This window comes from Dryobates pubescens, chromosome 2 (assembly GCF_014839835.1).
Source record: "Dryobates pubescens isolate bDryPub1 chromosome 2, bDryPub1.pri, whole genome shotgun sequence".
NCBI lineage: Eukaryota > Metazoa > Chordata > Aves > Piciformes > Picidae > Dryobates > Dryobates pubescens.
In genome coordinates, this window is record NC_071613.1 from 35,879,023 (window position 1) to 35,906,767 (window position 27,745).

The 27,745-nt window shown below is 34.2% G+C and overlaps 1 protein-coding gene across 1 annotated transcript in view; it reads left to right on the forward strand.

Annotated features, from left to right (window-relative positions):
- Positions 1-27,745, forward strand: part of LOC104309145 (sodium channel protein type 2 subunit alpha) — a 77,086-nt gene that overhangs the window by 31,755 nt on the left and 17,586 nt on the right. The window contains exons 12-20 of the mRNA XM_054175016.1: positions 3,598-3,945; positions 5,072-5,204; positions 7,070-7,308; positions 10,103-10,276; positions 11,480-11,836; positions 13,682-14,167; positions 23,328-23,448; positions 24,028-24,182; positions 24,837-25,010. Of these exons, the coding sequence (XP_054030991.1) occupies positions 3,598-3,945; positions 5,072-5,204; positions 7,070-7,308; positions 10,103-10,276; positions 11,480-11,836; positions 13,682-14,167; positions 23,328-23,448; positions 24,028-24,182; positions 24,837-25,010 (2,187 nt within the window). The remainder of the gene's footprint in view (positions 1-3,597; positions 3,946-5,071; positions 5,205-7,069; positions 7,309-10,102; positions 10,277-11,479; positions 11,837-13,681; positions 14,168-23,327; positions 23,449-24,027; positions 24,183-24,836; positions 25,011-27,745) is intronic.

A 27,745-nucleotide genomic window follows, 5' to 3' on the forward strand; every position in this document is an offset into this window, starting at 1 on the left:
AGTACTGTTAACAGTGTTATATTTTGATATGCTTTGACCTGTTCTATTGGGAAAGGGATAAAAAGAACATATAATTTAAACTTAAACCATTTCTGAAAATGTATTTCTGAAGATATATCTGGTAGACTGAAGAAGGAATCAAAGACCCTTTCATTAGTACCCATATATTTGCATTAATCAACCATAGGCTCTCTGTTCTGCATCCATTTCAAAACTATTTAAACGTGAGGGTTCTTTAGCAGACCACATCATCATTACCCTGCATAGGAAATTCCACAGTATCATTTCTATTGCTTTCCTTAAATAGCTTCTTTAAAGGGTAGATTATGCAAAAAGTAGCTCCAGTGCTCCACAGTAAACTACATAGGAATTTTTTTGGCTTATACTTTTAATAATTTAATCACATTGCTCTTTTTCATTAGAAATTCATTACTCAAAATGGAGACTCATTGCAATCATAGAAAAAAATAATTTAGGAAGGACCTCTGGAAATCATTTAGTCCAAACTTCAAAACTCTACTGCCTTAAATCAAAGAAATCACTTAAGGATAGCTTTGTCCATTTCAAGTCTACATGCAGTTGTAGATAACAAACTTTCTATAGCTTTATTACACACAGTAAAATATGTTTTGCACGTGTTTCTTCATACTTTGGAACTGTCAGAAGGCTTTCACCCTGTCATGAAGAACTGTGAAACTTTCACAGAAACCTAAGAATCTTAGGAAAGCAAGACATTTACTTTTGCTGACATTAAAATAAAATTTGAATTCCTGTTTCAGAATATAGAATTAAAATCTGCCCTGGTGAGGCTGCATCTGGAATATTGTGTCCAGTTCTGGGCGCCTCAGTTCAAGGAGGACAGGGAACTGCTTGAAAGAGTCTAACATAGAGCCACAAAGATGATTAAGGAAGACATTTTCCTTATGAGGAAAGACTGAGGGAGCTGGGTCTCTTTAGGTTGGAGGACACTGAGGAGTGACCTCATTAAGGCTTATAAATATATGAAGGGCAAGTGCTAGGAGGACAGAGCCAGGCTCTTCTCAGTGATGTCTAACGATAGGACAAGGGGCAATGGGTGCAAGCTGGAGCATAGGAAGTTCCACGTGAACAGAAGGAAAGACTTTTTCACTGTGAGGGTGACAGAGCACTGGAACAGGCTGCCCAGAGAGACTATGGAGTCTCCTTCTCTGGAAACATTCAAGACCTGCCTGCATGTGTTCCTGTGTGACCTACTGTAGGTGATCCTGGTCTGGCAGGGGGGGCGGTCTAGATGATTGTTTGAGGTCCCTTCCAACCCAAAGGAAGGACATGGAGCAATAGAGAGGAAAAAGCAAGTCTTGAGATGTCATTAATTACTCTGTAGGAAGAAGATAAGTGAAGCAAAAAAAAAAATAAAATACAAAGAGACTTGTTCAAGCAAATAATCTTATTGAGGACAATTTACCAATTAAAGAGTGTCTTGGTAATTTTTTATGCAGTTGCAAAAATGCTTTTGGTCAAGGGTTGCCAGTATGTGAGTGAAATAAAACTGAGCTGCCAGAAGAGTGGAAAGATTAGCAGCAGCAGAACTGGTAAAGGAAGAGCTGGTTTGCTCTGTCAGCCATGCAGTTAGCTCCCTGGTGAAACAGGGTGGCAGAGCATGAACTAATGAGGTAGAATGTAATAGATAATCTGATATTCCATAGAATATAGTACATAATCTGACATGCCAGCCCCTGTAGAGGTTTTGTCATTCCACACAATATTCCATGTGCAAGCTTTTCTTTCAGACCTTACGTTACCGGAGCGTGTCGGCACATATATCTCTGCCTCTACATGTGTTAGAATTGCAGCCATTTTGGCTTATATCTTTTGTCTCAGTCCAGCAGGGACCCACAGAACAGGCAGTACTCCTCCCAAATCCCTGAGGGGCCTGATCCATTTAGCTGTCCTCAGAGCATGATAACACATCTTGAAAAGATTGGACTACAAATAAAGCATAGCAGCCATGGAAACATTCTGGGGGAAAAACAAGGGTAGCAGTGGTAGTCAGTGATCGTGTGATTTTTAAGGACTGTAGGTTGGCCAAATGCATTTACAAAGAAATGTACAAAGGGGGTAGTAATTCAGAATTCAATGCCATGCTCTATAGCATCTAGAGGATTTTTTTAGATAAAATTATCCTTCAGCATAAGCAAAACAGCACTTTTTCCCCAGCCAAGTTTACATAAATGGGTTAGCAAAACCATTTGGCTGATATTCTTCAAGTAACTCAGCCTGAGGCTGACAGCCAGCATAGAAAATTTCAGCACAAATTAATAAAATTTGGTATAGATGTAAGAGAAAATTACCCCAAACATCTCATAATGGTAAATACCTGCCAGCCTTTGTAAGAGGCAATACCACCAGTTTAGCACACACATTGTGTGTGTGAATCTATACATCTCAGTATGCATATACAGAGCTACATATGAATATATGATGCATGTATATATTCAGTGTTCAGTTTTCACAGTATTAACATAGGCTGATATATTATAGTGTAGTTTTAACTTTAATTATGCTGGGATAAGAACCACTGCTATTATGTATGAGCACTTTCTGCCAGCTAAACAAATGAAAAATTGAGAACTGTCTCAAAACATGTTTTTGATGTGCCAGGGTACAAGGATTTGTATAAAGGCAGAACTGAAGAAAGCTAATGCAAGGTTGCTTTTTTCCACAATTAGTACTCTTTTTATTTATTCATGAATGATGTTAATAAAATATGTAACAAGGGAGAAGAACATTCCATTAACCAGCTTCTACTGTAATTAAAAGATGAATTACCAACAACCACTGGTTTATTTTTCTCATTTGTAAGAGGATATCTTTAGGTAACTGTGTCCCTGATGAATGTTTGCTTTGAGCTGCCTGATTGCCCAGTGGTGCCTCCTGGTAGGTGGACAGGCTGCTATAGCCACCTGACTGCTACTAGTCTACAGAGAACTACATGTTCACACTGAATCTCCAGCAATTCCCCAAGCTGTTGCCTCTGTCTTCTAGTTTTAGAGTACTGCTTGCGTTGTTCTCACACTATTGAGCCTATTGTGAAGGGGGTAGAGAGCTTTTTGCGTCAGTTTAGACTGAATTTAATACCAAAATTAAGACCACTTCTGCCTCTGGCAAAAAGAATAGAACACAATGGTCAGTGAGTGCTATTAGTTATCCCTAAGCATCCAGGGGACAAAGAAGGGAAGAAAAGTAAAAGATTTTTAGCTCTGTCCTCTAATAGAGGGAATAAAAGATAAACACCTACAAACTGTTGATAGTGATGTTGAGAACTGCCTCCAGAACATTCCATACCAACTGAACCTACCTCTTTTGTTCAAAATTGTCCAAATGTATTTCTGTGTTCTACATAACTTTTCCTTGGTTCTGCTACTTTATCTTAAAAAGAATTTCCCCCTCTACTTCAGGTCCCCTAGGAGCACATTCCCCTAATGGCCTTACCAATACTATTGAAGGAAAAATGTCTCTATCTTTCCTCCAGCACTGTAGTTATTTTCTGAAAAGCCAAGAACTTAAACCAGCATTAGAACTGAAGTTCTGGTTTGTTTTGGTTTGAATCTTTTTCAGTCTTTATTAAGCATTCGAGGCTCCCTGTTCTCACCAAGACGCAACAGCAAAACAAGCATTTTCAGTTTCAGAGGTCGTGCAAAGGATATAGGATCTGAAAACGATTTTGCTGATGATGAGCACAGCACTCTTGAAGACAATGAGAGCAGAAGAGATTCTCTCTTTGTTCCAAATCGACATGGAGAACGTCGCAACAGTAACATTAGTCAGGCGAGTGTGTCATCTAGAATGGTACCAGCCCTTCCAATGAATGGGAAGATGCACAGCACTGTGGATTGCAATGGGGTAGTTTCCTTGGTTGGGGGACCTTCAACTCTAACTTCACCTACTGGTCAGCTTATACCAGAGGTAATTATTACAGTTCAGTTCAGACATGGAATATTTTCTTCCTGCTCACCTCTGCATGCCTTATAATTTCTTAAATCTCTGAGAAATAACTTGCAATAGTATCTAAATAACAGAACATAAGGTGGGAAAAGTCCTCAAACTCCTACGTCTGAGCCTTGGTAAAGTATTATATTTTCTTTGCCTTCAGCAAGAGATCTGCACATAGAAAGAAAAAAACATAAATTTGAATTTGACAATTTGTATATAGTTTCACCTCATCGACATAGGTAGATGGGGTGAATAATGAGCAAAAGAGTAAGTGGTTTCCATGAATCACAGAATCAGTGATAGAGCGGAAGCCAAGATTTTTCATCCTATTCCTGTGTTTAGATCCCTAGGCCGCCCTCCAGAAGAAAAGCAAAGTACCTACATGCTACAGAATAGTGACAAGTGTGGCACATCCAAAGCAGAGCTGAGTATTATTATTTGAGAAGATAGTTAGAAACCATACAAAATAGAGAGGATCTGCATATTCATTGCAAGAGTATATCACAAATTCTGTGTGATTATTGTAGTGGTTGAGAATTAGGTAGAAGAAATATAAAATAAGATGTGATCTTTTTCTCCTATAAGTATTTCTAACCACACCTATTAGGTTAGGAATGCAGTACATAATTTCAGAGAGATAATTAATTCCTCAAATTATGTTCATGTTTCTTGTATTAGTTACTTTCTTAAAAGTTCACTTCTTTCTGTACTTGCACTTTAATAATTTACCATGACTAGATGTTGAAAATTAAGATGGCAGGTTTCAACTTCCATAATTTTTTCTTGAAAGAATAATAATAATCACTATCAAAAAGAACTAAGCAAACATTTTGTTCACTTAGTCATTTAAATGAGGACCACCTTTGGTCCTACATTGCCCTGGTATTGTGTACCTCAGTTGATTATTTGTAGCAGCATACAAAATTCCCACTGAGTTCCTTAGTGTAGAACAAAGTCCTAAAGAAACAGGAAACTTCAGTATGTAAGTCTAGTGTTCTGTATAAAGACAATTTTCATTATCACTGAAATATTTATACACTAAATATTATTAATTGGCTGTTGAAAAGTATGGTTTGATTCCTCAGTATTTCCTTTACAGGGCACCACTACAGAAACAGAAATTAGAAAAAGACGACTGAGTTCTTATCAGATTTCCATGGAAATGCTGGAAGATTCTGCTGCAAGACAAAGAGCAATGAGTATAGCCAGCATACTTACAAATACAATGGAAGGTATTTGATGCATTTTATCTGACAGGCAGTTTGGAGAATTTCTGCTAACTCTGTACAAAGCAATTAATTACATAATTGCCTTTGTATATGTAAAACTGGACATGTGAAACCTCTGAACATCAAATACAAAAAGCTTTGAAACATATCTAAGATCATTTACACATTCTAAATGCTTAGTCATTTATTTTTCATGACACCTTCCAAAATATTACTCTATTGTGTAGACTGAGACAAAATAATCACAACTGGGGGATTGCCAGAGCCTCAAAGAAAGACTGCAAGGACTTGCTTCCTATAAGACATCAACAAGAAAAATCAATTAAGATATGTGGGAATTGCTCTGTTAAAATCAGTGATGTGCTAGAACAGTCATTTCACTTAGATTTATGATCTAAGGATAGACAATATGAAATTTGAATGAAAAAGTTTTGAAGAACCCAACCAACAGTAACCAACCCATACCAATGCATATGAACTACTTTCCTTAAGCATTTCTTAAACTTTCTGAGGTGCATCTGTCAAAAAGAAAAAAAAATGCTATGTTTACTATATCAAAAGAATACATTGTTGGAATGGTTTTGCATATTTAATGAAAACTGAGTATACTCACACTTCATGCATATGACTTTAAAATAATTTTATAAGTTTAAAGGATCTATCTGCTGACTGCTGGTGCAGTATGACAGCTGTTATAGTCAGACAAACCCTGTGGATGTCATACAACATATATTATAAAAAGACAAGAAATTACTAAGAAAATTTACAGAGTTCATAAGATTACTTTGTCAGAATTGAAATGGACTTTTTAAGGTGAGTTGTTGAGCCCTTTGCTCTCAGATGAACAAACAGGTCTTGAACAAATTGTAGTCAGAAATATAAGGTCTTTATCTTTAATTTTCTCCCAAAAGCATTCACAAACTGTTCTCACAAATGTGTATCTTTCTGAGTGCATCTTCCTACTTCAGCACAAGTGTGAGCTGTTTTATAAAAACAGTTGTGGCTATTTCTTATGTATTTTTGTATTCTAGGTATTTCTCACTTAAGCAAATATCAAACTTCCTTCTGGGATGTCCTCAAACATCCCATCACATTTGTGGTTCATCTTTTCCATTATTAATTCAGTAAAAGTTACTGTTATTCTGTAACTATGACAATATTGACAGTGGGATGGAAGAAAACGTAGTTTGTAAAGATTCTGAGAGCAGAATTGTTCTGTTGGTGTTGACATGGTGGTTCTGTTTCTCAACTGATAGACACTCCAACTGTGCAAGACACTTTCAAACTCAAATGATATTTTTAAAAATAAGAAAACAGGTATTCTGTGTATTAAAAATATTAATTCAAATAAGCAATGATAGGTATGTGCACTCAGTCATTTATCTCTTAGGATATTGTAGTGGTTCACTGTACTTTTAGTAGCTCAAATCAAGATATGTACCATATTACATTCTTAACATCAAAAATTTGTATTTTATCAAGCTTGTACAAATTCTATATGTCAGTTCACTGACTATGGAGTCTTGTTAACTTCCTATATCCAAGATTAAGTTATCTGCTGTAAGCCAGTGAACTAACACAAACTAAACTTTGAGACACTTCCTCCTGTCATGGGAAAAACACAGTTTTCTCTTTAGATAGATGTCTGAGATGATTCACTCTTTAGAGAAAATTTCACAGTCCACTTGTTGTAGAGGAGTTTAAATAAATGAGATGATGAACATTAAGATGGATAAACATAGGAGAGAAATCCCACATTAGTGTGAGTTGTTTGTTTTAATGATTTAATATTTTTACATATTTGAAACAAGAACATCTGGAAGATATAATTGTGATTTTGTAATTTTGTAATTTTTTTTTTTTTCCAGAGCTTGAAGAATCCAGACAGAAATGCCCACCATGCTGGTACAGATTTGCAAACACTTTCCTGATCTGGGATTGCTGGAGTCCATGGCTAAAAGTAAAACACATCGTCAATTTAGTTGTGATGGATCCATTTGTTGATCTTGCTATAACTATATGCATTGTTCTAAACACCTTGTTTATGGCCATGGAACATTACCCAATGACAGAACAGTTTAGCAGTGTCCTTTCTGTGGGGAATCTGGTAAGCAGTTTATTATGCACAACTTGGTGTAAAATGTTAATGTCCTTTTCTAAAAGATGAAATGCATAAATGTATTGCATTGGTTTTAAATTTATTCCATGCTGTTTTTTATAATCAGTTTAGAAACTGTATATGTAGTTTTCATATATAGGTGATTTTTGCTGTAGTCTTTGACTTTCATGAATCTTTTGTGACTCCTATAACAAAATAACTATGTGTGGAAGTGCAGTCTTCCTTGGATTTTTAGATTTCTTGTGGTCTACCTTGGGTTTTTTCTTGAAAACACTAAAGTAGATTATATATTTTTTACTGTGATGCTGATATTCCATCACAGAAAATATTTTCCTTCTGTGAAAAACTGATGTTAGAATTTGACTTTTTTTTCAGTTACACTGCTGTGAAGGTACATTACCAAGAAAGGCTATGTCTTGTTAGCAGTAGGTACTTGCCACTTTGGGTAACTAAAAACACTTAATATACTCGAAGATTATTGTTTATTCTCTAATAACAGCACTTTGCATCTGTTAGTTTATTAGTGATGCCTTTCCAGAGTGTTATATGTAATTCCTGTTCTGACCAGATACCTTAATGGGGCATAACACTTAAATGTTCTTGTCTGTTTCTTTCCACTTGCTTCTGATACACAGGAAACAGTGGACTGAACTTTGCAAGTGCTTATTTCAGGAGCTTCATACATTATTTGCCAGCTCACATAATTAGCAATAGTTTACAAAGGTGAGGTCTCGACTGACTCACACAACATGCAGTCCTGAAAATCAAAACCAACCAAGTGTTCTGAACTAATCATTCAAGAAGATTAGTTTTGAAAAATCTGCTAATATTTAAATGGACCAGGATTAGATTTCTCAGAATATGTTTTAAAGTCTAAACACTTTCCTTGTATATACTAGTAATACATCCTTCTGTGACTTTTTTTTTGTTTGTTTAAATAGAACTAAAATTGAATTTACTACCTACATATTGTTTCCTTTGTCCTGGACTAAAATGTAATTGCTGGCATATTCTTTTGTATTCATTACAGATTACAGAATATTTAATTTTAAAATGTTGGTCTGTCACATTGTTATAATTATTTCTTTCTGGTTTTCTGCCTTTTCCCATCTCATATTTTCATGCTTTTTACTCTAAACTAGCAAAAGCCATGTTTTTACCTTCGTAACAATCCAGTATCCTTAATTAGCACTATAACTACACAATTAATACTGTTCCTGTTGGTTTCAATTAAATTCTCTATTCATCACTGTAGTAATCTATTAACTGTAATTTTGTAACTTCCATTAGAAGTATGTTAATTTACTTTGTATTTGTGACATCACAGTCTCCTTGAGGAGAAATGAAATATGATAAATATGACTCTGCCTTTTCTGTAGCATTTTAATGACAAGGAAGTAATAGTGCTAAAATGCAATGATTCATTTGCATAATATTACTTAAATTCATTCAGTATTCCTAAATAATTGCAAGAAAACTTGAGCTTACTGCTGTTAAAATGTACCTTTGTATATTTGGTTATGCTCACGAAAAAGTAGTTTGTGGATGGAATGGGTTGTTTTGTGAAGAATGAAATGGTTTCCATTTCTTTTTTTCAACTGTTTTGACAAATATGACAATTTTGTCAAGAATAATCTTCTTTATTGCATTCTCTTTAACACATGGCAATACCTGCTACTTTTGTCTGACTATTTGGTAACATCTCTCATATATCAATATAATCATATAGTGTGTATTGCTACCTATCTAGCCTCTAAAAAGTATATGCCTTTAAAAATGTAACAGCTGTGAATGTCTGCACAGCATTATATCCAGCTCCTAATTTTAAATTAAAAGGTAATCATGAGTGTAATTATATAATGTGAAAATTCAGCAAGGACTGAAAACAAGCTGGATAAAGAACTGTCACAAGGCAATGACAAAGTATGTTAGTGTAGTTTAGTAGACTTTTGGAATATCTAGGATATCCTTGCAGTGTTGTTCGGAACATTCATGGGTTTAGTGGGTTTGCATTATGCACAAAATTCCTTTCTCGTGCTGCACAAACCACTGATTACTAGTCATTGTGAGAAAGTGTTGGGTAAAATTCTGAACTTTAAAACACTAAAGAGCATTGACAATTTCACTTTTGTCACTTTCAGATATTTCAAAGAACGTTTTCCCCATGAAGTTCTTTTTTTTCCAAAAGGAAATAGCTCTCACAAAGAACAGCAGTACAGTGCCTAAATCTTTGTATCCTACAAGAAGCTCAGTGCAAAACCCTACAACTTCCCCTGTCTATTCCACTCATACTCTTCAACTCTGACCTAAAAGACGGACCTTAGCGAGTCTGTCCTTAGAGAATTCTTCTAACAGTTCTGTTTATACTGTGAGCAAGGGAAAAAAGCTGATATCAAGTCTTCTTTTACTTTACTGAGAGTATGACTATTGTCTAGAAAGAGGATTGTAAACATTGGATCGTATCACATTATCTGCTGGATGAATGGTCCAGCACAGATCAGTCAAATATGAAACAGAGATGAGTTGCTAACTTATGAATAGCTTTTTATAGATTTGTCAAACATCTCACCTCCTATATCTGTACTGATTTAGTAATTAGTTTTTAGTTATCAGTCTTCAATGTTTAGAGATACTTAGATGCTGTCTGGAGAGAGCAATGAATCATTTTTTATAGTGCCAGATACAAGTAACAGGTATGAAAACTCAGGCTAGATTAGAAAAATTTACTCAGGTATATAAACTTCTCATAACAACTCAACTAATTAATCATTTTTTGTCTTAGGTATTCACTGGGATATTCACAGCAGAAATGGTACTAAAGATAATTGCCATGGACCCTTACTATTATTTCCAAGAAGGCTGGAATATTTTTGATGGTATTATTGTTAGCCTTAGTTTAATGGAGCTTGGTCTTGCAAATGTTGAAGGGTTATCTGTTCTTCGGTCGTTCAGATTGGTAAATACTTTGATAATTCAATATTTGCATGCAACTGTCCAACTCAAAAAAAAAAAGGGGGGGGGGGGGGGGGGGGAGAAGTACTGATGTCTGTAATAGTTACCAGTCTTGTAATAGTTACCAGTATTTTATATACTTAAATAACAATTTTCATATATGCCTAATTTGCAAGCCATATTTGATAAGTACAAGTTTAGAGAGTTTGTCTCTTGATATCTGATCCTACTGATATCCTTTGCCAGCATCAGACTAACTGAGCTTTGGAGAATTTTTTTTAATCTTCATCATACTGTAAGCTGAATATCTGTAAAAACATACATACTGCCACCAGTCTAAAGAATCATAACATTTTTAGTTTTTATATTGTGAATATCACTTTGTGTTACTCACAAAGCCCCTAAATAGATCTTCCTCTCACAATATTTAATAGGCACTGAGAATAAGCATTCGGTAACTCCATTGCATATAACAATGAGTCATAACAATCTGACTTTAGGATGATACTGAAATCGAAATAATATTTATCTTATACTACAAATGTCTTTTAAAATAGTGACTAGTATTGTACACAAACTAACTTATAGGTATGTTTACTGGCAACACAAAGTTAATGATTTAAAAGTTTGTATCACTAATTCTTTTCACATTACTTGAAAACCAAGTTATATCCTAATATGTAGAGCAGGAAGTAGCTGCAATGATACCTAACTTCACATACTATAGTTTAGCTACTGAATACTATTTTTAAGGTAGTGTTTATGATTTGAACAGACATCACAGGATCAGCATCAGATTGCTGCTTCCAAAATTGTCTTCTGACTAGGACTGGAAGACCTGCTATGTTCTTGTAGGAAATGTGGAACCAATCCAGCAAAGAGGGTGTAGTGAAGGTGATGAAAAGAGTACAAACTTCTGAAATGTCTTGAAGAACTGTTCAGCAATCACCTACAAGTGAATGTTTAAAAATACTAAAATAAAACATGATACGAACACAGCTTAAGGGTTTTTTCTTATGTTCATCACTCAGATGAAATGTTGAATGCTGCAAATACTCCATGCTCCCTACTTTCCATTAAAATAATAGTATGCTCCTCCTGAAGACCAAATAAATCTACAGGCACTGACACATTCTGCTAAATAACCTGGATCTAGCTTCTATTTCATAAGTAACCCTAATTATTCCTTTGCATTTTTGTTTTGCAGCTTCGAGTTTTCAAGTTGGCAAAATCCTGGCCAACTCTAAATATGCTAATTAAGATTATTGGCAACTCAGTGGGAGCTTTGGGAAATCTGACCCTGGTGCTGGCCATCATTGTGTTCATTTTTGCTGTAGTTGGGATGCAGCTGTTCGGGAAAAGCTACAAGGAATGTGTTTGCAAGATCTCCAGTGACTGTGTGCTTCCACGCTGGCACATGCATGATTTTTTCCACTCTTTCCTGATTGTATTTCGAGTGCTGTGTGGAGAATGGATAGAAACAATGTGGGACTGCATGGAGGTTGCAGGCCAAACCATGTGCCTTATTGTTTTCATGCTGGTCATGGTGATTGGAAATCTAGTGGTATGTGATGAGCATTTTCGAACATTAACTCTGATGCAAAATGCACATAACTTACAACTAGGCACTGAGAATGTTTGTTACCCTGCTGTTTAGAATTGGAAACTAAATCTGAATGTGCTAGGTTTTGGGTAAAGTGTACAATGACTCCCTTCTTCCCCTTTTCACTCATTTCCATATACTGAAGAACTCTCACTGTAGCTCCATGAAGTTAGGAATACATCAAAATGTCAAATGAAATTGTTATGGGAGTGCTGCAGCTAACTAAGAGGTACTGTTTAAATCCAAGTATCTTCCTAACTACTCTTGAAATATTACAGCATGAATCTAAGTACTGAACTTTCTGGCCTGTTAAGTGTAAAACACAAAACCAAAATACAGAATAATTGGATGTCAATCCTAACTGTATTTGAAAGCTTCTAACTCAAAATTATACTTTTATAGAAAATTTTTAATTCAAGCTGTGATGTTAAGATGCCAAAGTTTCAACTGATAAATTTGAATTTATGAGAACTTATAATAGGAATGCACCATTTACACTTCTACTATAAGTTTCTTCTACTGTTTCATTCTGAAAATCAATCAGAATTCATTCTGATATACTTTAAAATTTGTATTTAATTACCTGTCAAAATTCCCTTAATTTAGTATATATTTTTTATAAAATAGAACTCAAACATTTAATGTTGTAGTCATTTATGTGACAATGCAATCCTAACATTAAATCAGCAGAAATGTGCAGAGCTCTCTAAAATTATTTAGGATCAGTAACCTGATCCACTTTTTTTTACCATTAGCTTCAGCACAGAAACTCTTTTTCAGATTCCTATTGTCTTCTTTGTTCAAAGTGTCTTTAACTTCAGAGTTTTTTCTGGGATTGTTAATATCTGCAGAATTAATCCATTTAACAATAGAGAAGTTCATTTATACCATTTTGCCATACCATGATAACTTTTAACACTTGATGGTATATGAGACTGACAGTGTGAAATGTTTAATTGCTTGTAAATTTAAGTGAAATAGCTGCAGGTTATATAGGAGTTTATATTAAAACAACAATAATGATGCTTGAATTCTTAGGCAGTAAATTACAGTTCTCAGACAATAATGGTGCTAAGACTTATCTGTTCTTGAAAGAAGCCCATTTTATTTCAAATTCCTACATAAGAGCAAACAGAATTTTATTTTATTTTCCTTTTTTCCCAAGTGAAAAAGGAAAAAAAAATCCAAATCCAAATAAAAATCCAAATCCAAATAATTTAGTAGTATTATAAAGGAGATTAAAGTGTAAATTCAGGTTTAAAGTATTCATTTCATCCTTTTTTGATAAGCTTTATAGAATATAGGAGACAAGTTCAGAAAAACAGTCTTATGTTATAATCTCCTAAATAGTAGTTAGAAAGGTTAAGTAGGTTATTATTGCATTAAGTCATATAAGTTTCTAAAATATCTGCATAACATAAAACCATATAATTTTACAAATCATATTTATTTCATTCTACTTGAATTCCAAGTGATTTCAAGTGATTTAGAATGCCTTTGAAACCTCTGATGAATATGTACGGCTAGACTTTTTGTAACTTTTATTTTAGTCTAAACAGCCATGTTGCTTCAAACAAAGGTCAAAAGTTTGAAATATTAAGCATTATCTTGTCTGGTTTTATCTTCTGAGTAAACAGAAGTAGAAAAATAATTAAGGACATCTTTTATAATTTAATGTGCTATATGAGTATTTAAAATTAGTGAATGTTGTTTTTCAAAACTGTGTGCTATTTGGCATTATCCCATAAAATACTCACTTCTTATATGTATGTATTGACTGTACAGCTATATTCTCTCGTCTTTTAGGTATTGAACCTATTTCTAGCCTTGCTGCTGAGCTCATTTAGTTCAGACAACCTTGCTGCTACCGATGATGATAATGAAATGAACAATCTCCAGATTGCTGTGGCAAGGATTCAGAAGGGAATAGATTATGTTAAAAAAAAGATACAGGAGTTCATTCAAAAAGCTTTCGTTAGAAAGCAGAAAGAATTGGAGGAAATCAAAGCACTTGAAGAGCTACACAACAAGAAAGACAGCTGCATTTCCAATCATACTGCTGTTGAAATAAGCAAAGATCTGAATTATCTTAAAGACGGGAATGGAACCACCAGTGGATTAGGCACAGGCAGCAGTGTGGAAAAATACGCGATCGATGAAAATGATTACATGTCATTCATCAACAACCCAGGCCTCACTGTGACAGTGCCAATTGCAGTTGGAGAATCAGATTTTGAAAATTTAAACACAGAAGAATTTAGCAGCGAATCTGATATGGAAGAAAGTAAACAGGTAGGATTTTTCATATCTTAACAATTAAACTGTAGTCATGCATCCACATATTTCTTAAGTCCATATTTAGAGTTGTTTAAAAAACCTGTCTTATCCCATGCAAGTATAGTTTATATTTTATTATGCTATGTAATCATAATACAAGCAAAAAATTACCCTATGCATTGGTATACTTGGGGGTCCTTAGAGTTTACTTTTTTAATACACTGTTTACTATCATTTGGAAGATGTATAGTTTTAAATACAATTATTCCTTTTATGAGGTTTTAGGACTAGCACACATTTCATAAAGCATTCTTTCTATAGTACTGATAATATAGTCAGGATTTATGAAGTAAATATGTAGAAAGCTAGGGAATGATAAAAAGTACACAGCTTTGCATACTCAATCAAATATAAGTGGAGAGAAATAATTTTTGATGTATTCAAGTTAGTTCTATAAATGAACCCTGAAACTTCATAAATCAGTGATGTAGCCTGCATTATAGAAACAATGTAGTGAGTAATATTTGTACAGACTTGGGTTCAGAGACTACAGCTGGCTGAATTAAAGTGATCAATATAGCAATCAATGTCATTGTAAAGCAGTATCTCAAATTATCCTGGAAAGCAGAATAATCTTGTAACATAGATGAATGTGGAAACAGTTTACTTGAAAGCCTTATGCTGTTATTACTGTGCAAAGAGACAGAAGCTTGTTTTAAAACCAGAATCCATGTGCTTCAACATGTAAGTGGTCAAATACCAGAAGTGATCATGAACAGGTGACAGTAGGATTCAAGGAAAACTTTGTATGTTAGAGTAAACATCATTAGATTGTGAGGAGCTAATAAAGGCATTAGCAGAATGTAACTCTATTCAGTGCCATCAGATATGTAAGGAATGTGAGGTTTAAAGGATCAGGAATAATGGATAAATATATTTTCATATTAGAAGCTATGATGTTGTCCAATGACTCATTAATACTTTAGGGTGTGTTTACCACAAAGAAAGCTCTTCTATAAAGAAGCCTTGCGTTCATTACTCTATCAGAGCTGTAGAGAGCAGTTGTTCCTCAGCAATAACAAACTGTACCACATCCCATTAATGGATATCCATGGTCCAGTTAAACACAATATGGAGGGTTTTGTTTGTTGGTTGGTTTTTTTTTTTTTTCTTAAGAAGATAAAGCAATATGAAGAGTGTGTATTTATTTGCAACTGCAAAGAATGCTACTTTGCATAACAATTGTGAGCTTAAGAACAACATATTCTGTCATCTGAGTTGCTCAGTCATGAGACAAACATTTTCAGCACAGATGTATAGAATGATATAGCAGTAATGCTTACCCATGCCAATTTAAGGATATGAGAGATAATGAAAATGTAAAGTGAAATAATTCGTGAGATCAACTATTATAAAACAAAAAAATTTAGAGTGACTCTTCATGTAAGATGATCTAATAAAAGTACATTGTCTTTTCCAATGAACCTTTAGCTAAGTCTTTTCATATATGTACTTTAAAATGACATTTTACTTTAAATTTTCTGCTTTCCTTGTGGTTAGTTTTGATAAATACAGTGACAAGTGTCTTACTAGTAGCTCCATTTTATGAAGTTACATGCCTAAACATTTTCTGAATATGTTGGGCTTTGTTTGTTTGTTTGTTTTTAATTTTGTAATTGTATTAGGAAGTTGGGAGGCTTAAAAGCTATGCAGATGCTAAATGTGTGGTTATGTGACATGTTAGCTAGCCTCAGCAACAGAGCTGACGGGAAGAAGTTTCCTTCCACACCTGGCTCCTGATCCCCTTGCAGTCTTTACTACTTTCTCTACATTACAGTGCTTGTGGATTGACACTATAAGGCATGTCACTGGGGTGATAAAAGTTAAATAACATCATCCCGTACATATATTGCATTGTTTCTTCTTTAAGAAAGATTGAAAAGTTCAGTTGACAGTGTCCTGCCATATATTCTATCAGAATGGCTGCAGACGCAAGAAAATGCAGTGTAAGGACAGAAACTTCTCTGATTTCCAAGTGACCTCAAGAAAGTGGAATAAAATCCTTTATTGTGCTGAGAATTTCCGAGTGGTACCAGTTTCAAGGTGACTTTCATTAGTCAATTCCTCTGTTAATTTTGATCTTTGCTTAGTTCAGGCATCATGTTTTCTTCTTCTAAGGATGACCTGAAGTTTTACTACAAATCAAAAGGAATTTTTTTTTTTAATGGACTTTAGATGTATTTGTATGTCTTCATGAAGAGAAAACAAATCCAAAAGTCTGTAAAAGGAAGTTGAAAGTGAAAAATTTCAGGTGACTGTGAGAAATCTACCATTGATGGTGGATGGTGTTTGTTATTAAGAACTTTTGGATAATTTTTCAATGGGGATAGGATGAGTTTGGGTCTCCTATGGAGCCTCAAGATTTCCATAGAAAGTAATACTAACTGCCATCATGAAGCTGGAATAGCTCTTCCCTCAAGTTCTGCTCACACACAACGATTTAGCCTTTAACTGTTTGACATTTATTCATACCGTGCAAGGGTGCATACTGTGAACAGTATCTAATAGGGCAGGAATTTTTTTACCAATTCCCTGAAAATTCTATATTAATTGCAGTTTCTGCTCTGGGTTCCTTATTCCATTCCTTCTGGGTGATTTTTAGTGAAAGGATCAAATGCCCTTTTTGTTGCTGATATTGTCATGTTGTTACCACCTGGTTTGGCAAGATATGAAAAGATGTTCTGACGTGTGACAGGAATCTGTAAAGATTCCCAATCTTCTCCCACTAAGTCATAGAAAGTGTTGAATCTCTTGCTGCTTTAGATTGTCCCTTGAGGAAGATAAAGAGTATAGTGACATGGTGTTTAAGCTACATCTCTCTAACAGGACACCATAATTTGTTTTATGTTGCCTCTCAAGGGATACCACTGAGACAACATTTCTGCTAGGAGAAGGCCTTGTCTGCAAAAAGAGGGGTAAGAGATAGGGGCAGAACTTTCCTGCCTTAACTGTGGCAGTATTTGGCACTTAAAATACCCTCAGGAGGCATCCCCCTTCGTAACTCTTTATTTAACAATAGAGCTGTGTGAAGCTAGATTTGGACAGGAACTGTAAAATGAACCATTTTTTTTCTGATATCTTACTGACTGTCACTGACATTTAAGAGGAGAACGGTGATTTAAAGTCTGTCAGCCATAACAGATCATGCTGGAAGTGAGTCAGGGACTGTGTGCCCCTAAGAAATATTCCAAGAGCAGATAATTACTATAGAAATTGTAACTGTGGGTAAGTGAGGAACAAATTGTAAGTTTTACTATTTTTCTTATCAGATATACCATGGTACATGATAACTCTAGCCACCAGTTTCTTTGGGGAAGTTGATTTTTTGGTGGGTTTCTGTTTGTGGGTTTTGGGTTTTTTTGTTTGTTTGTTTGTTTGTTTTATATATATATCAAGCAATCTATATTCCCCTCTTCTAAATCTGACCACAGATTCTCTAAGTTGTGAACTGTGTATGGGTAACTAATGAATGAAATCATATGTCTGAATACACTGATGGACCACTGTCCAGACACCAATCCAATACTCTTTGGAAACAATTACAAAGAAATTATAGTCAGAAGTATATGACATAGTAAATCTAAACTAGAAATTTACACAAGATGATATTTCATCACATGTAATGTGAATAGAAATTAAAGAGGTTTATTTCCATTAAGATTTGTAAGTTCTACCACCATTATTAAGGAATGAAGGAGGAATGGGAAGACATACCTCTTTGAAGTATTTGGCTTACTGTAGGTATATATTTTTGCAAACAAAGGAGATAATCACATAGTTAAATGAAGACTAAAAAGTTAAACAAAACACCCTTTAATTTTCACTAATGTGCATTAAGCACTACATAAATACTGGAACACTTTCCTAATCTGTGAATTGTGTTCTGATTAATTTAATTCATTCTAATTTTATTTATGAATCACAATTTCAGTGTGCAGATTCGTAGGTCTAGATTCTGCATTTCTTATTTTTCTAAAATAAGCTAACATGTTCGCTAGAAAAGTTTGTTGAACATTTCAGATGGTATGTATTTCCCATTTTGCCAAGTGATCATAAAATATTTAATAAGTATGTTTTAATTGTGTTAAAGCCATGTTTGAATTAGAAATTCCAAAAAGACAAAACTAGAAATCCTGTGTCTTGAACTTCACTACCTACCATTCTTACTTCTCACAGGGGTAAAACCAAGCTGGAGCAATCAAGAATGCAGCTCTGGTGCTTTTTAACCAGGTAGAGCAACGTGTCACCACTTTCACACAGGTTACCTAAGCAAGTTATACATATATATGTATATATATATATAATCACTTTTTAATGGATTTTGACTGGCCTGCATGCTTTTTGGCTATGTACCTTCCTTATCCATTGCAAGATGGTACAAACATGCACAGCTGCTCTCTGCTGAGTCATGGGACTCACATCACAGCATGGTCAGATGGGATTGGCAACCCCAACATACATTTTTAAACTCTGCTAATGATTCTTCTGGATATTTTAATACAGTCTTTATCAATACCTGCATGCTCTACAGGATTCGAAGTATGGATCATAAAAGTACTGGAATGTTATACATTAAAGAGGCCAAAGAAAAAGGGAGCATGAATAGTTTTTAAAAAATAAAAACAACCCTTTTTGATTCAGCCCTTATAAATGTAAATACTCAGTTAAATGTGTCAAGTAATTTCTGTAATGATTACTGCCACAACGTCAGCTCCTTAATGAATAACATTTAAACTATTGCAGTAGCTACTTCCATAAAATTTACACTCATATACTTTTAAACCTCTAATGCACTGTAATGCAAATCTTCAAGATGCCACAAACTACTTTCTGTATTGATTTGGGCAGTGCATATCTTGAGTTTTATAAACTATAAGTAGAGCAAATAGTTACATAATTGCTATAATTATACATAGCAAATAACACCCCTTAAAAAATTCTCAAGGCAAAGCATTTTACAAAATTTCATAAACTTTAAACTCCTTCTTAAACAATAGTATTTTTGAATGTGTGTATTTTTGAATGTGTTTGACTTGGTGTAAATTAGAAAGACTATGGAGTCGTTGGCATTGTTTTTATAAACTTCCATGTATATACCCTATGGCTTTGGGATTATAGACAAGTATAATCTCCACTGATGCAAAACTGGCAGAGCCTTCAGGAATACGGTCAGTGATCATTGCACAGGAGCCAAAGTTACATGAAACTCAGAAGGTAAAATTACCCTAGTACAGCTAGGCATCAAAATTTCTTGGAACTGAGACTTCAGTCCTATAGCAGCATTCAAAGCTGTTTCCTTCAGGCAGAGTCTCACTTGGCTCCAAAAGGATAACTAAGAAAAGGTTTGTTTTGTACCACTGATTATAGTATGATCTACCTATATTATACTATAGTATAGTATAAATTGTCTAAGGCTGGTAAAAGAAATTCATATTGGTGTGAAATTGCTGAAAATTCTCAGATTTTACTGATAATTTTTAAACCAAGATATGCTTCAAACATCAAATAAAACTTTAAGGAAATAGATTTCTTTTTGTTGTTGTTCTTTTCTTAACACTATATAAAAGTCAAATACGATAAGATTTCAGATTTAAAGCTGGTTTAGGATCACTTTACAATTGATGCCCGTTATTTTAAATTTTGCCGCTCTATTACAGTGCAGCTTTCAAGCTTCAAAGGATAAAACCACATGGCTGAATTACTAAAGGCAATTTGTAATGGCTGAATCCCTTTCTTTTTTTGTCACTTGAATCATGAAGCCGTTTGTAAAGCTTAAAATTTTAGTAGCCTGCTCTTGCTCTTATTGAAATCTAAAACAGCATCAAATAAGAGCAAGACCAGGTCTTAAGCGAATGCATTTCCTTGTAAATGGGCACATTAACACGCTGTTGGTCAAAGCTTGTTTTAATGATCTAAGCTGTTGAAAAGAGATGCACTGCTCGGAAAGGACAGTCTGGAGGCTGAATATACATCTATTAACCAAGTATTTGGGTTGGTGACAAAGCATTTTTTTGTGTTGTATCCCATGCAATAATATCTAGAGTATTGTTTTCAGAAAAATATAATCCTATTTGAGGTAGTCTCTTTTGGTTGGTTGGTTTTGGTTGGTTGTTGTTTTTGGTTTGGTTTTTTTTGTATGTGTGTGTGTCTGATTTCCACAGTATTGCTCAGGCTTCTGCTCTAGTCAAGCATGTTATTTTGCTGATTGAGGCCTTGAGAATGCTGCATCGTAAGCAATTGCTTTCAAATGTATCCTCGTAAAGGAAAATGTGGTATCACTGAAGATGCAAATAAGTATTTGTAGGGCATGGCGTGTTCTAGAGGCTGATAATCGCATTTATGAGGTGAAAAGAAGATTGTGTTAATCCATCATGTATCTTGAGTTTCAAATTAGTTTTATTAGTTTTACTGCTAGGAAAAAAAAAACACATTAAAGTCATCTTATTGAAAATGCAGTGGTTCTTTCCTCATCTAGGTTCTTGAAGAAAAGAAGATTAATTTTATTAACTTAAATTGTTTGTTATTTTTTTAATAACGTAACTGAGATTATTTGAAAAAATAATGAAGGGAATCCTTTAGGTGGTAATTACAGTAGGCTTTGCTTGTACAGTTTATAAATTGCACTTCTGTAGACTGGTTTTTAGAAACTATGCTGACAGGACTATCTGCAACAGAGTTTACATGGGAAGATTCAGTTAAATTTTTTTCTGGCTTTTAACTGGCACTCATCTAGATTAATAATTGTTGTGTAGTATAAACCTTTATCTTGTTACTCTTAAGTCAATAATTGATTTAATGATGACAGATCAGGCCATGAATTAGTTTTAATTTTCCTAACTTGAATGAGACGGATTACTATTTTCACAGAATTTGTTTTTTATTTAATGAAGAAACTGCCTGTAATTTCAGTGACAGAATTCTTATTTCTTTGTATTACAATGGTATACAACAAGGAGTTAATTCACAAAACTTAGTTACTCTTTAAAAAAGAGCCTTATGTGTGAACAATAAGATGGTGTGCTAATAATGCTTAATATAGTATATACTGATGCACATTTTAGTTTGTAAAAGTAATTCAGAAAGAAAAGTTTAAAATATTCCCCCTATATGATGTACACAATGTTTTTGGTTTTTTTTCAGACTTGCTGATCTACACGACCAGTTATAAAACTATTTGATTTAGATTCAATATAGCTGTTGTTATTTATTTAATTTTTTTACACGTATACATTTTGGAAATAATTTTGGAAGTGCAGTATGAGAAAGGAAACATGATATTTTAGCATCTTTACTAAACAAAAATTAACGATTGGAAATACCCAAATTTCAGTGTATTGTCCAAATCTTCCTATATTTGTCAGTGTGATTTTCTATATATTACAGATCATGATATTTAAAAATGAAAAGAATGGTTTTCAAACTCATACCTGTGTGCTTCTCAGAACTCTTTCCTGTTATGGGACAAATCCTTTATTTTGGGTCACAATGCAGTAAAAGCGTGCAATCTGACTGCTGAGTGACTCTTTATTGAGTACATTTGCATCTGTGTGAAGGGCAGCTTCTTGAAACCCTGAAATTATCCATCACTCCACATGATTTATTTTTCTTAAACTTCATTCATTTCACATAGGAGTTGAATACGAGGAAAGAATTGATTACCAAATTATATGTAACATTTACTTAATTTCTGACAGAAGAAAATCCTTAGCTCCCAATGAATTTTCCTGGAGGCACTGAGTTTTAACCAAAGAGCTAAATAATTAGTTTTAATTTGCAGCACTGTCTCTGAAGAAGAGAATACATGGAGATGCCTCTTTTAAAAGTGTTTGTTTATTATGTGTTGCAAAATAATTCAAATAATCCAAACTATTTTTTTCATATTCTAAAAATGTCACTATGTTGTAAACTAAATGTGAAAAATAATTGATATTAAGTATACTCACACAAAAAAAATGTATAAAAAGGTCTTCAGACAGGTCAAAAGGCATGACCAGATCTGCTCATCTGAAAGCCACAAATCACATGTGTGACCAAATGACCTTTTGTTACATCAATGCCCACATGATTTTAAGTATTTAACTTATGAAAGCATTCTACATCACCCTTGAAATTCCTATATATTACTGTTACATGGTATGAATCAGAATTATTTCACTGCCAGAGTTTTGAATGTTGCTTTCTGCTTACTAGCCTTATTCCACAATAAAAGAGAATATATTAAGAAGAAGTAATTAAAGACACAAACAGCACTGTCAACAGGAAACAAGTTACAAACTCCATGTCAAATTATTGCATTAGTTGTGTGCATCTTTAGCAGGTTTGTCCTTTCAAAAAGTACTTTTTAAAAGGACAAAATTATTGGCAGTCTTGCACGACTCATAAATAGCTTGACCTGATCCAAATTTCAATGCTGATTTCAGTTACTTTATATTGCTCTCACAGTTTTCAGATCTAGAGGTGCTTTTACCACAGTAAGGACTATAGTATTTCACTGTACACAAGAGTAATAGAACAATAGAAAAATTGAGGATGGAAAGGACCTCAGGAGGTCTCTCAATATGCACAGGAAACGAATGCAAAGAAGATGTTTCAGATCTGGTAATTTATGCTTTCTGCAAAAATTAAATTGTACAGAAATTTGCCATTAAATGTAATTGAATTTACAGCTTTTAAATCCAGATATGGTGTTTGTTCAGGAAAATGCCATCTGTAATGGACATGAAGATATATCTGGAGCTTGCTGTTAGTTCATTTCACTGGGAAAACTAAGACGCATTTTCATTGTAATCTAGTATGGTAAATAAAGTGAAATAATTTAGTCTGGTAAATGCAAGCTCTCTAGTTTTAATACTACTGAGAATCCTTCAGAAGTCTTATACATGGATCAGGTTAGTAGCCAAATTATATTGAACTTTTCCCTAGAAAAAAAACCTGAAAACAGAACTACACAATGTACATGTCATTACTATGTTTCTACTTATGATGATGCATATTTATCAGCATAGATTTGGCATTCTTCAAAAGTCAGAGACTGGCATGATTTGATTCAGCGTCATTTTTTACAGAATATGTATCTAATGACAAAAAAAATTGTTCTCTGGAACTTTACTTGCAGAAACTAAATGCATCCAGTTCATCAGAAGGCAGCACAGTTGATATTGCTCCTCCTGGAGAGGGCGAGCAAGCAGAAATTGAAAATGAAGAAGCTCTTGAACCAGAAGCCTGTTTTACAGAAGGTTGTAGAATAACTGTTGACTCAAGAGATGTATAAGTAAAATGGCATTATAATAGGCATATTTAAGTTCTTGAAACTTTCAGATCTGGTGGGCCTTCATAACCTCGACAACTGAAATAAAATACAGCCTAAAATGCTGGAAATCAGCTGACAAAACAAGGTTTCCCCAGTCTTTGAGTAACTTTATCTGCCTGGCCACTGCATACATCTTTTAACTAAGAAAAGTATTTCACTTTTCTATTCTTTAAATGACTTTCAGTTATTTGAAAGGGCCCTTGAAATGTGGAACAAATTAATTTTGTTTTCTGACACTGCATCAACAAATGGAACAGTGATATGCCAACAGTCAAAAATATCAATGTATTTTGGATTGAGTTTACTCATTTGTAATATTATATCCTTTTTCAAATTACTTATCTAAATTCAGATATTTAGCATCCTATAAAAGAGAATTCCTGTGTTAAGTTAAAAAAAAATTACTATAAAATTTGTTAAAGTTTCTAACAATGTTGATACTAGAGTAAATATTGATTTTGAAGTAATTTGCTTTTGGATCCTGATATCTCTTAATCTAATGCAGGCTGTGTGCAGAAATTTCCATGTTGTCAAGTAAGTATAGAGGATGGCAAAGGAAAAATTTGGTGGAATCTTAGAAAAACATGCTACAGCATAGTTGAGCACAACTGGTTTGAGACTTTCATTGTCTTCATGATTCTCCTCAGCAGTGGAGCACTGGTAAGTAGGAAAGAAATGCAGATGCTGAAATATTTAGCTATCTCCTTAGAAACAACAGCAACATTCAAATTTGCTTCAGAAAGACTTGTTTTGCTTGGAGCTGTATAACACTATATGTATTTCTTCAGTTGAGGTTGGAATGAAACTTGGCCCAAACTTGAGAAAGTTTGTTAAATTTCACATGCACTGTTTTAGTGATACTTTTGGTTTACTGCTGTAAAGCCGGTGCAATTTCATTTAAGCCAGCATAGCTACCCAGTGTTTAAATGTTCATCAGCATGTTCATCAAGAAGTCTGAGTATGAAAGGCCATTGTTAACTGAATATATACTTATATGTATGTTTTTAAGAACTTAACTTGTGTGTGTGTGTGTGTGTGTGTATGTGAAAGTGTCTTAACACCACAGTGGAGAAAGACTCATGCTTAGAGTTCATTTCTTTGTTCATTAAGAAAATATGTTATATTCAACTCTAGAATTGGTAGAATACATAAAGTTGCTCTAATTTGTGCTGTGCTTAAAGATGCAAAATATGTAAAATAAAATGTAAAAGGAGAAAGATAAGCTCTGACCTACTTGATTTTAATTTATTCCTTATTTTTAGCATGTATGTTCTCTAAATCATTAATAATTCCTGAACATGTTTACTTTTATAGGCTTTTGAGGATATATATATAGAACAGCGAAAAACTATCAAGACCATGCTGGAATATGCTGACAAAGTTTTTACATACATTTTCATTTTGGAAATGCTTTTAAAATGGGTAGCATATGGTTTTCAAATATATTTTACTAATGCCTGGTGCTGGCTGGACTTCCTGATTGTTGATGTAAGTACACAGTCCTTAACATGGTAAAATTCACTATAGTAAAGTCCTTTATGTTATAAAACTGATACTCCTGGTTAATATTGCAGGTATTCAAAAATAATTCAGTGCAGTGATCTGCTTGTGTGATTTAAAGTACACCTATATGCCAGAAGGAAAAGGATGGCTGCCCATCACTTTTTCATTCTTCATGATCAAAAATTTAGTACCCAGGATGTATCAAACTTGAGAGTGTATGAGGAAAACCCCTAATTTTGAAATGCTGTTTTCAATGGACTCTGATTATGCCTTTCTCCTTAGCAAAAAGGACACTACATTGGGCAAATTTCATCTACAAACACTGCAGCTTTGCAAGTGAAACAATATATTTGGTCCTGGTTTCATCTGAGTTCTTAGCCCCTTAACTATCCTGTTATCATTTTTAGTAACACAGAAAGACAGTGGCTATTTGGCCTAAAATGTAATTGGTTTTAATGGGCTGACAATGTACAATAGTTAAATCAGCTGTGACTTGGCAGGGTTTATGATAGAAGAGAATACAAGGTTTCTTGGCTGCTTTCCCAGCTGTGATACACTTCTGTGGAAGGATCTTGCTTATGTTGTCAGAAGGGATCAGAACTGGTTTTACTCCCAGAATATTTTGGTCTCTTGCCTTCACACATTATCTGACCCAGTTCAATGGCTATACACATCCTCAGTTTGGAACTGAGGACATAGCATCTCAGGGCAAAGGAGCATTTATAGTAACTTTTCCTCAAACTACTGTATTACTTAAGAAAGTTGCAAAAGCCCTGGTTACATAAATACTTAAGAATGTATAATGGAAATGTTTTGGATTTGTGACCTAGGCAGATTGGCCTGTAAATCAAAATGGAAGACCTCCTCTTTAATTTTTACCTGCCCAAGTTAGTTTTGTTACACTGTTAATTTCATGTTTTAAATATTCTTTTTTGTAACATAGACTTAAACAGATGATTCTAAGCCATACTCCATGGTTTCTTACTAATAGTTTAGTTTCAGAAATGCTCTTATCTGAGCAGGCTTTTAGCATTATAAAGAGCATCACCATAAGTAAAGCAGCTTCTTTTGCTAACTTTTTACTCATAATTTTTAGTTTTATAAATGAAAGCATGACAAAATGAGATTCAAACCTTCTACTTTTGAAGAATTATATTAATTGTTGCAGAAAGTGGAAAAAGAAATGCCTTGTGCCAAAGGCTGATTCAGCAGTTCCTTTAGCACTGCCAGACAGCAACTGAAAGAAATACATGAACTCATGTTATCTTCCTATAGAAAAGCAGAGAATCTACACTGATTTAATAGGCTGTTTAAACAGGTGTGATACAGTGGCATTGTCCCAGTGAGAACACTGGTGAGCCCTTCTTGATTAGAAGTGATTAAAGTTAATTAAATTGTTTAATTTCATCTTCCAAAATTATTCAGGACTGAAAACTGATAGTCCTTTAGAGCTCTGACATTTAATATAACTTGCATACCTGAGTATCTCACTGTGAGACATAGACATAGTTGCTTTTAGTGATTGTGACCAAATCAGATTTTAATAATTAAATGAAAAAAATGGCAATTTTCAACTCTGTCAGTTTACAGACATAACAGATGACTCCTGGTACACATGGCCACCTCAGTTGAAAATCTTTTTATGCCATCTCTCTGCACCAGTCTTCTGTTACTTGCAAGAAGCTATAGATTTGGGTGGTGAATTAAACACATTTATCAGTGGTTTAAGCAAAGAGACTGAATTTTGGTTGCAGGCAAATGAGAAGCAGGGGGATATTTGCTGGGTTTTGGGAGATTAATTCTGGCAGAGATATACAGTGAAGGCGTGAGGCAGCAATATCTTAACCCAGTACAACTAGATGCTATGGAGTGTGTCATTGTGAACCTTGATTTTTGCTCCTATACTTTTCCTCCCTTCCCCCCCCGCCAAAGATATCTGTCATGTATTTATGATGTCTAGGTTAGGATGTACAGCTGTGATGACTCTAAACTGTCTTTGTCATATACAAAGCTAGGAGATAGGACAACCAAGATGGAGACAGGACGTTCAGGATTATCCAATGAGTTTGTCAGCTATTTAATTTGCTGTAATCTTAGATAATCTTAATTGAGTCCTATTTTATCCTGTATATTTTTAAACTTTAGAATTTCATCCTATAATTTGGTATAGACACTTTATTTCTAAATTATTTTGCTAATAAATTATACTTGAATAGAATGGAAATAAGCAACATTTAAGACAAATCATGTATTTGCCAAATGCTGGAGGGTAGTAATGAATCAGTAGAACAAAATCTTTGACCTTCCTGAAATTGTTCACACCTGATACAATTCCAGTGAGTACAGTTTCTGAACTACATGTAGCAAGAAAAGCTCTCACTTGGGCTTGTTGTATATTACATTAAAATTTGGTCATATTGATGTTGTATAAAAATTTTTCTTTGTATAAATAAAAATATTTCATGCTTTTGTTAAAACAGCTAAACTAATTTAATTAAACTGCACTCTCAACCTTTTTATTAGCTTTTCAGAGTAATTAACTCAGCACAAACATTATTGGAAAGGTCAGGGTCACATTATACTTAGTATATAAGTATTGCATGCACAGAGTAAGAGGCCACTGCTGCCCTGACAACTTCAGAGTAAGAAGATGAGCATACTGATGTGTTGGGCAACCAGATATAGCAAGAGATGTCACCTTGTCTTACTAGGCAGTCTTA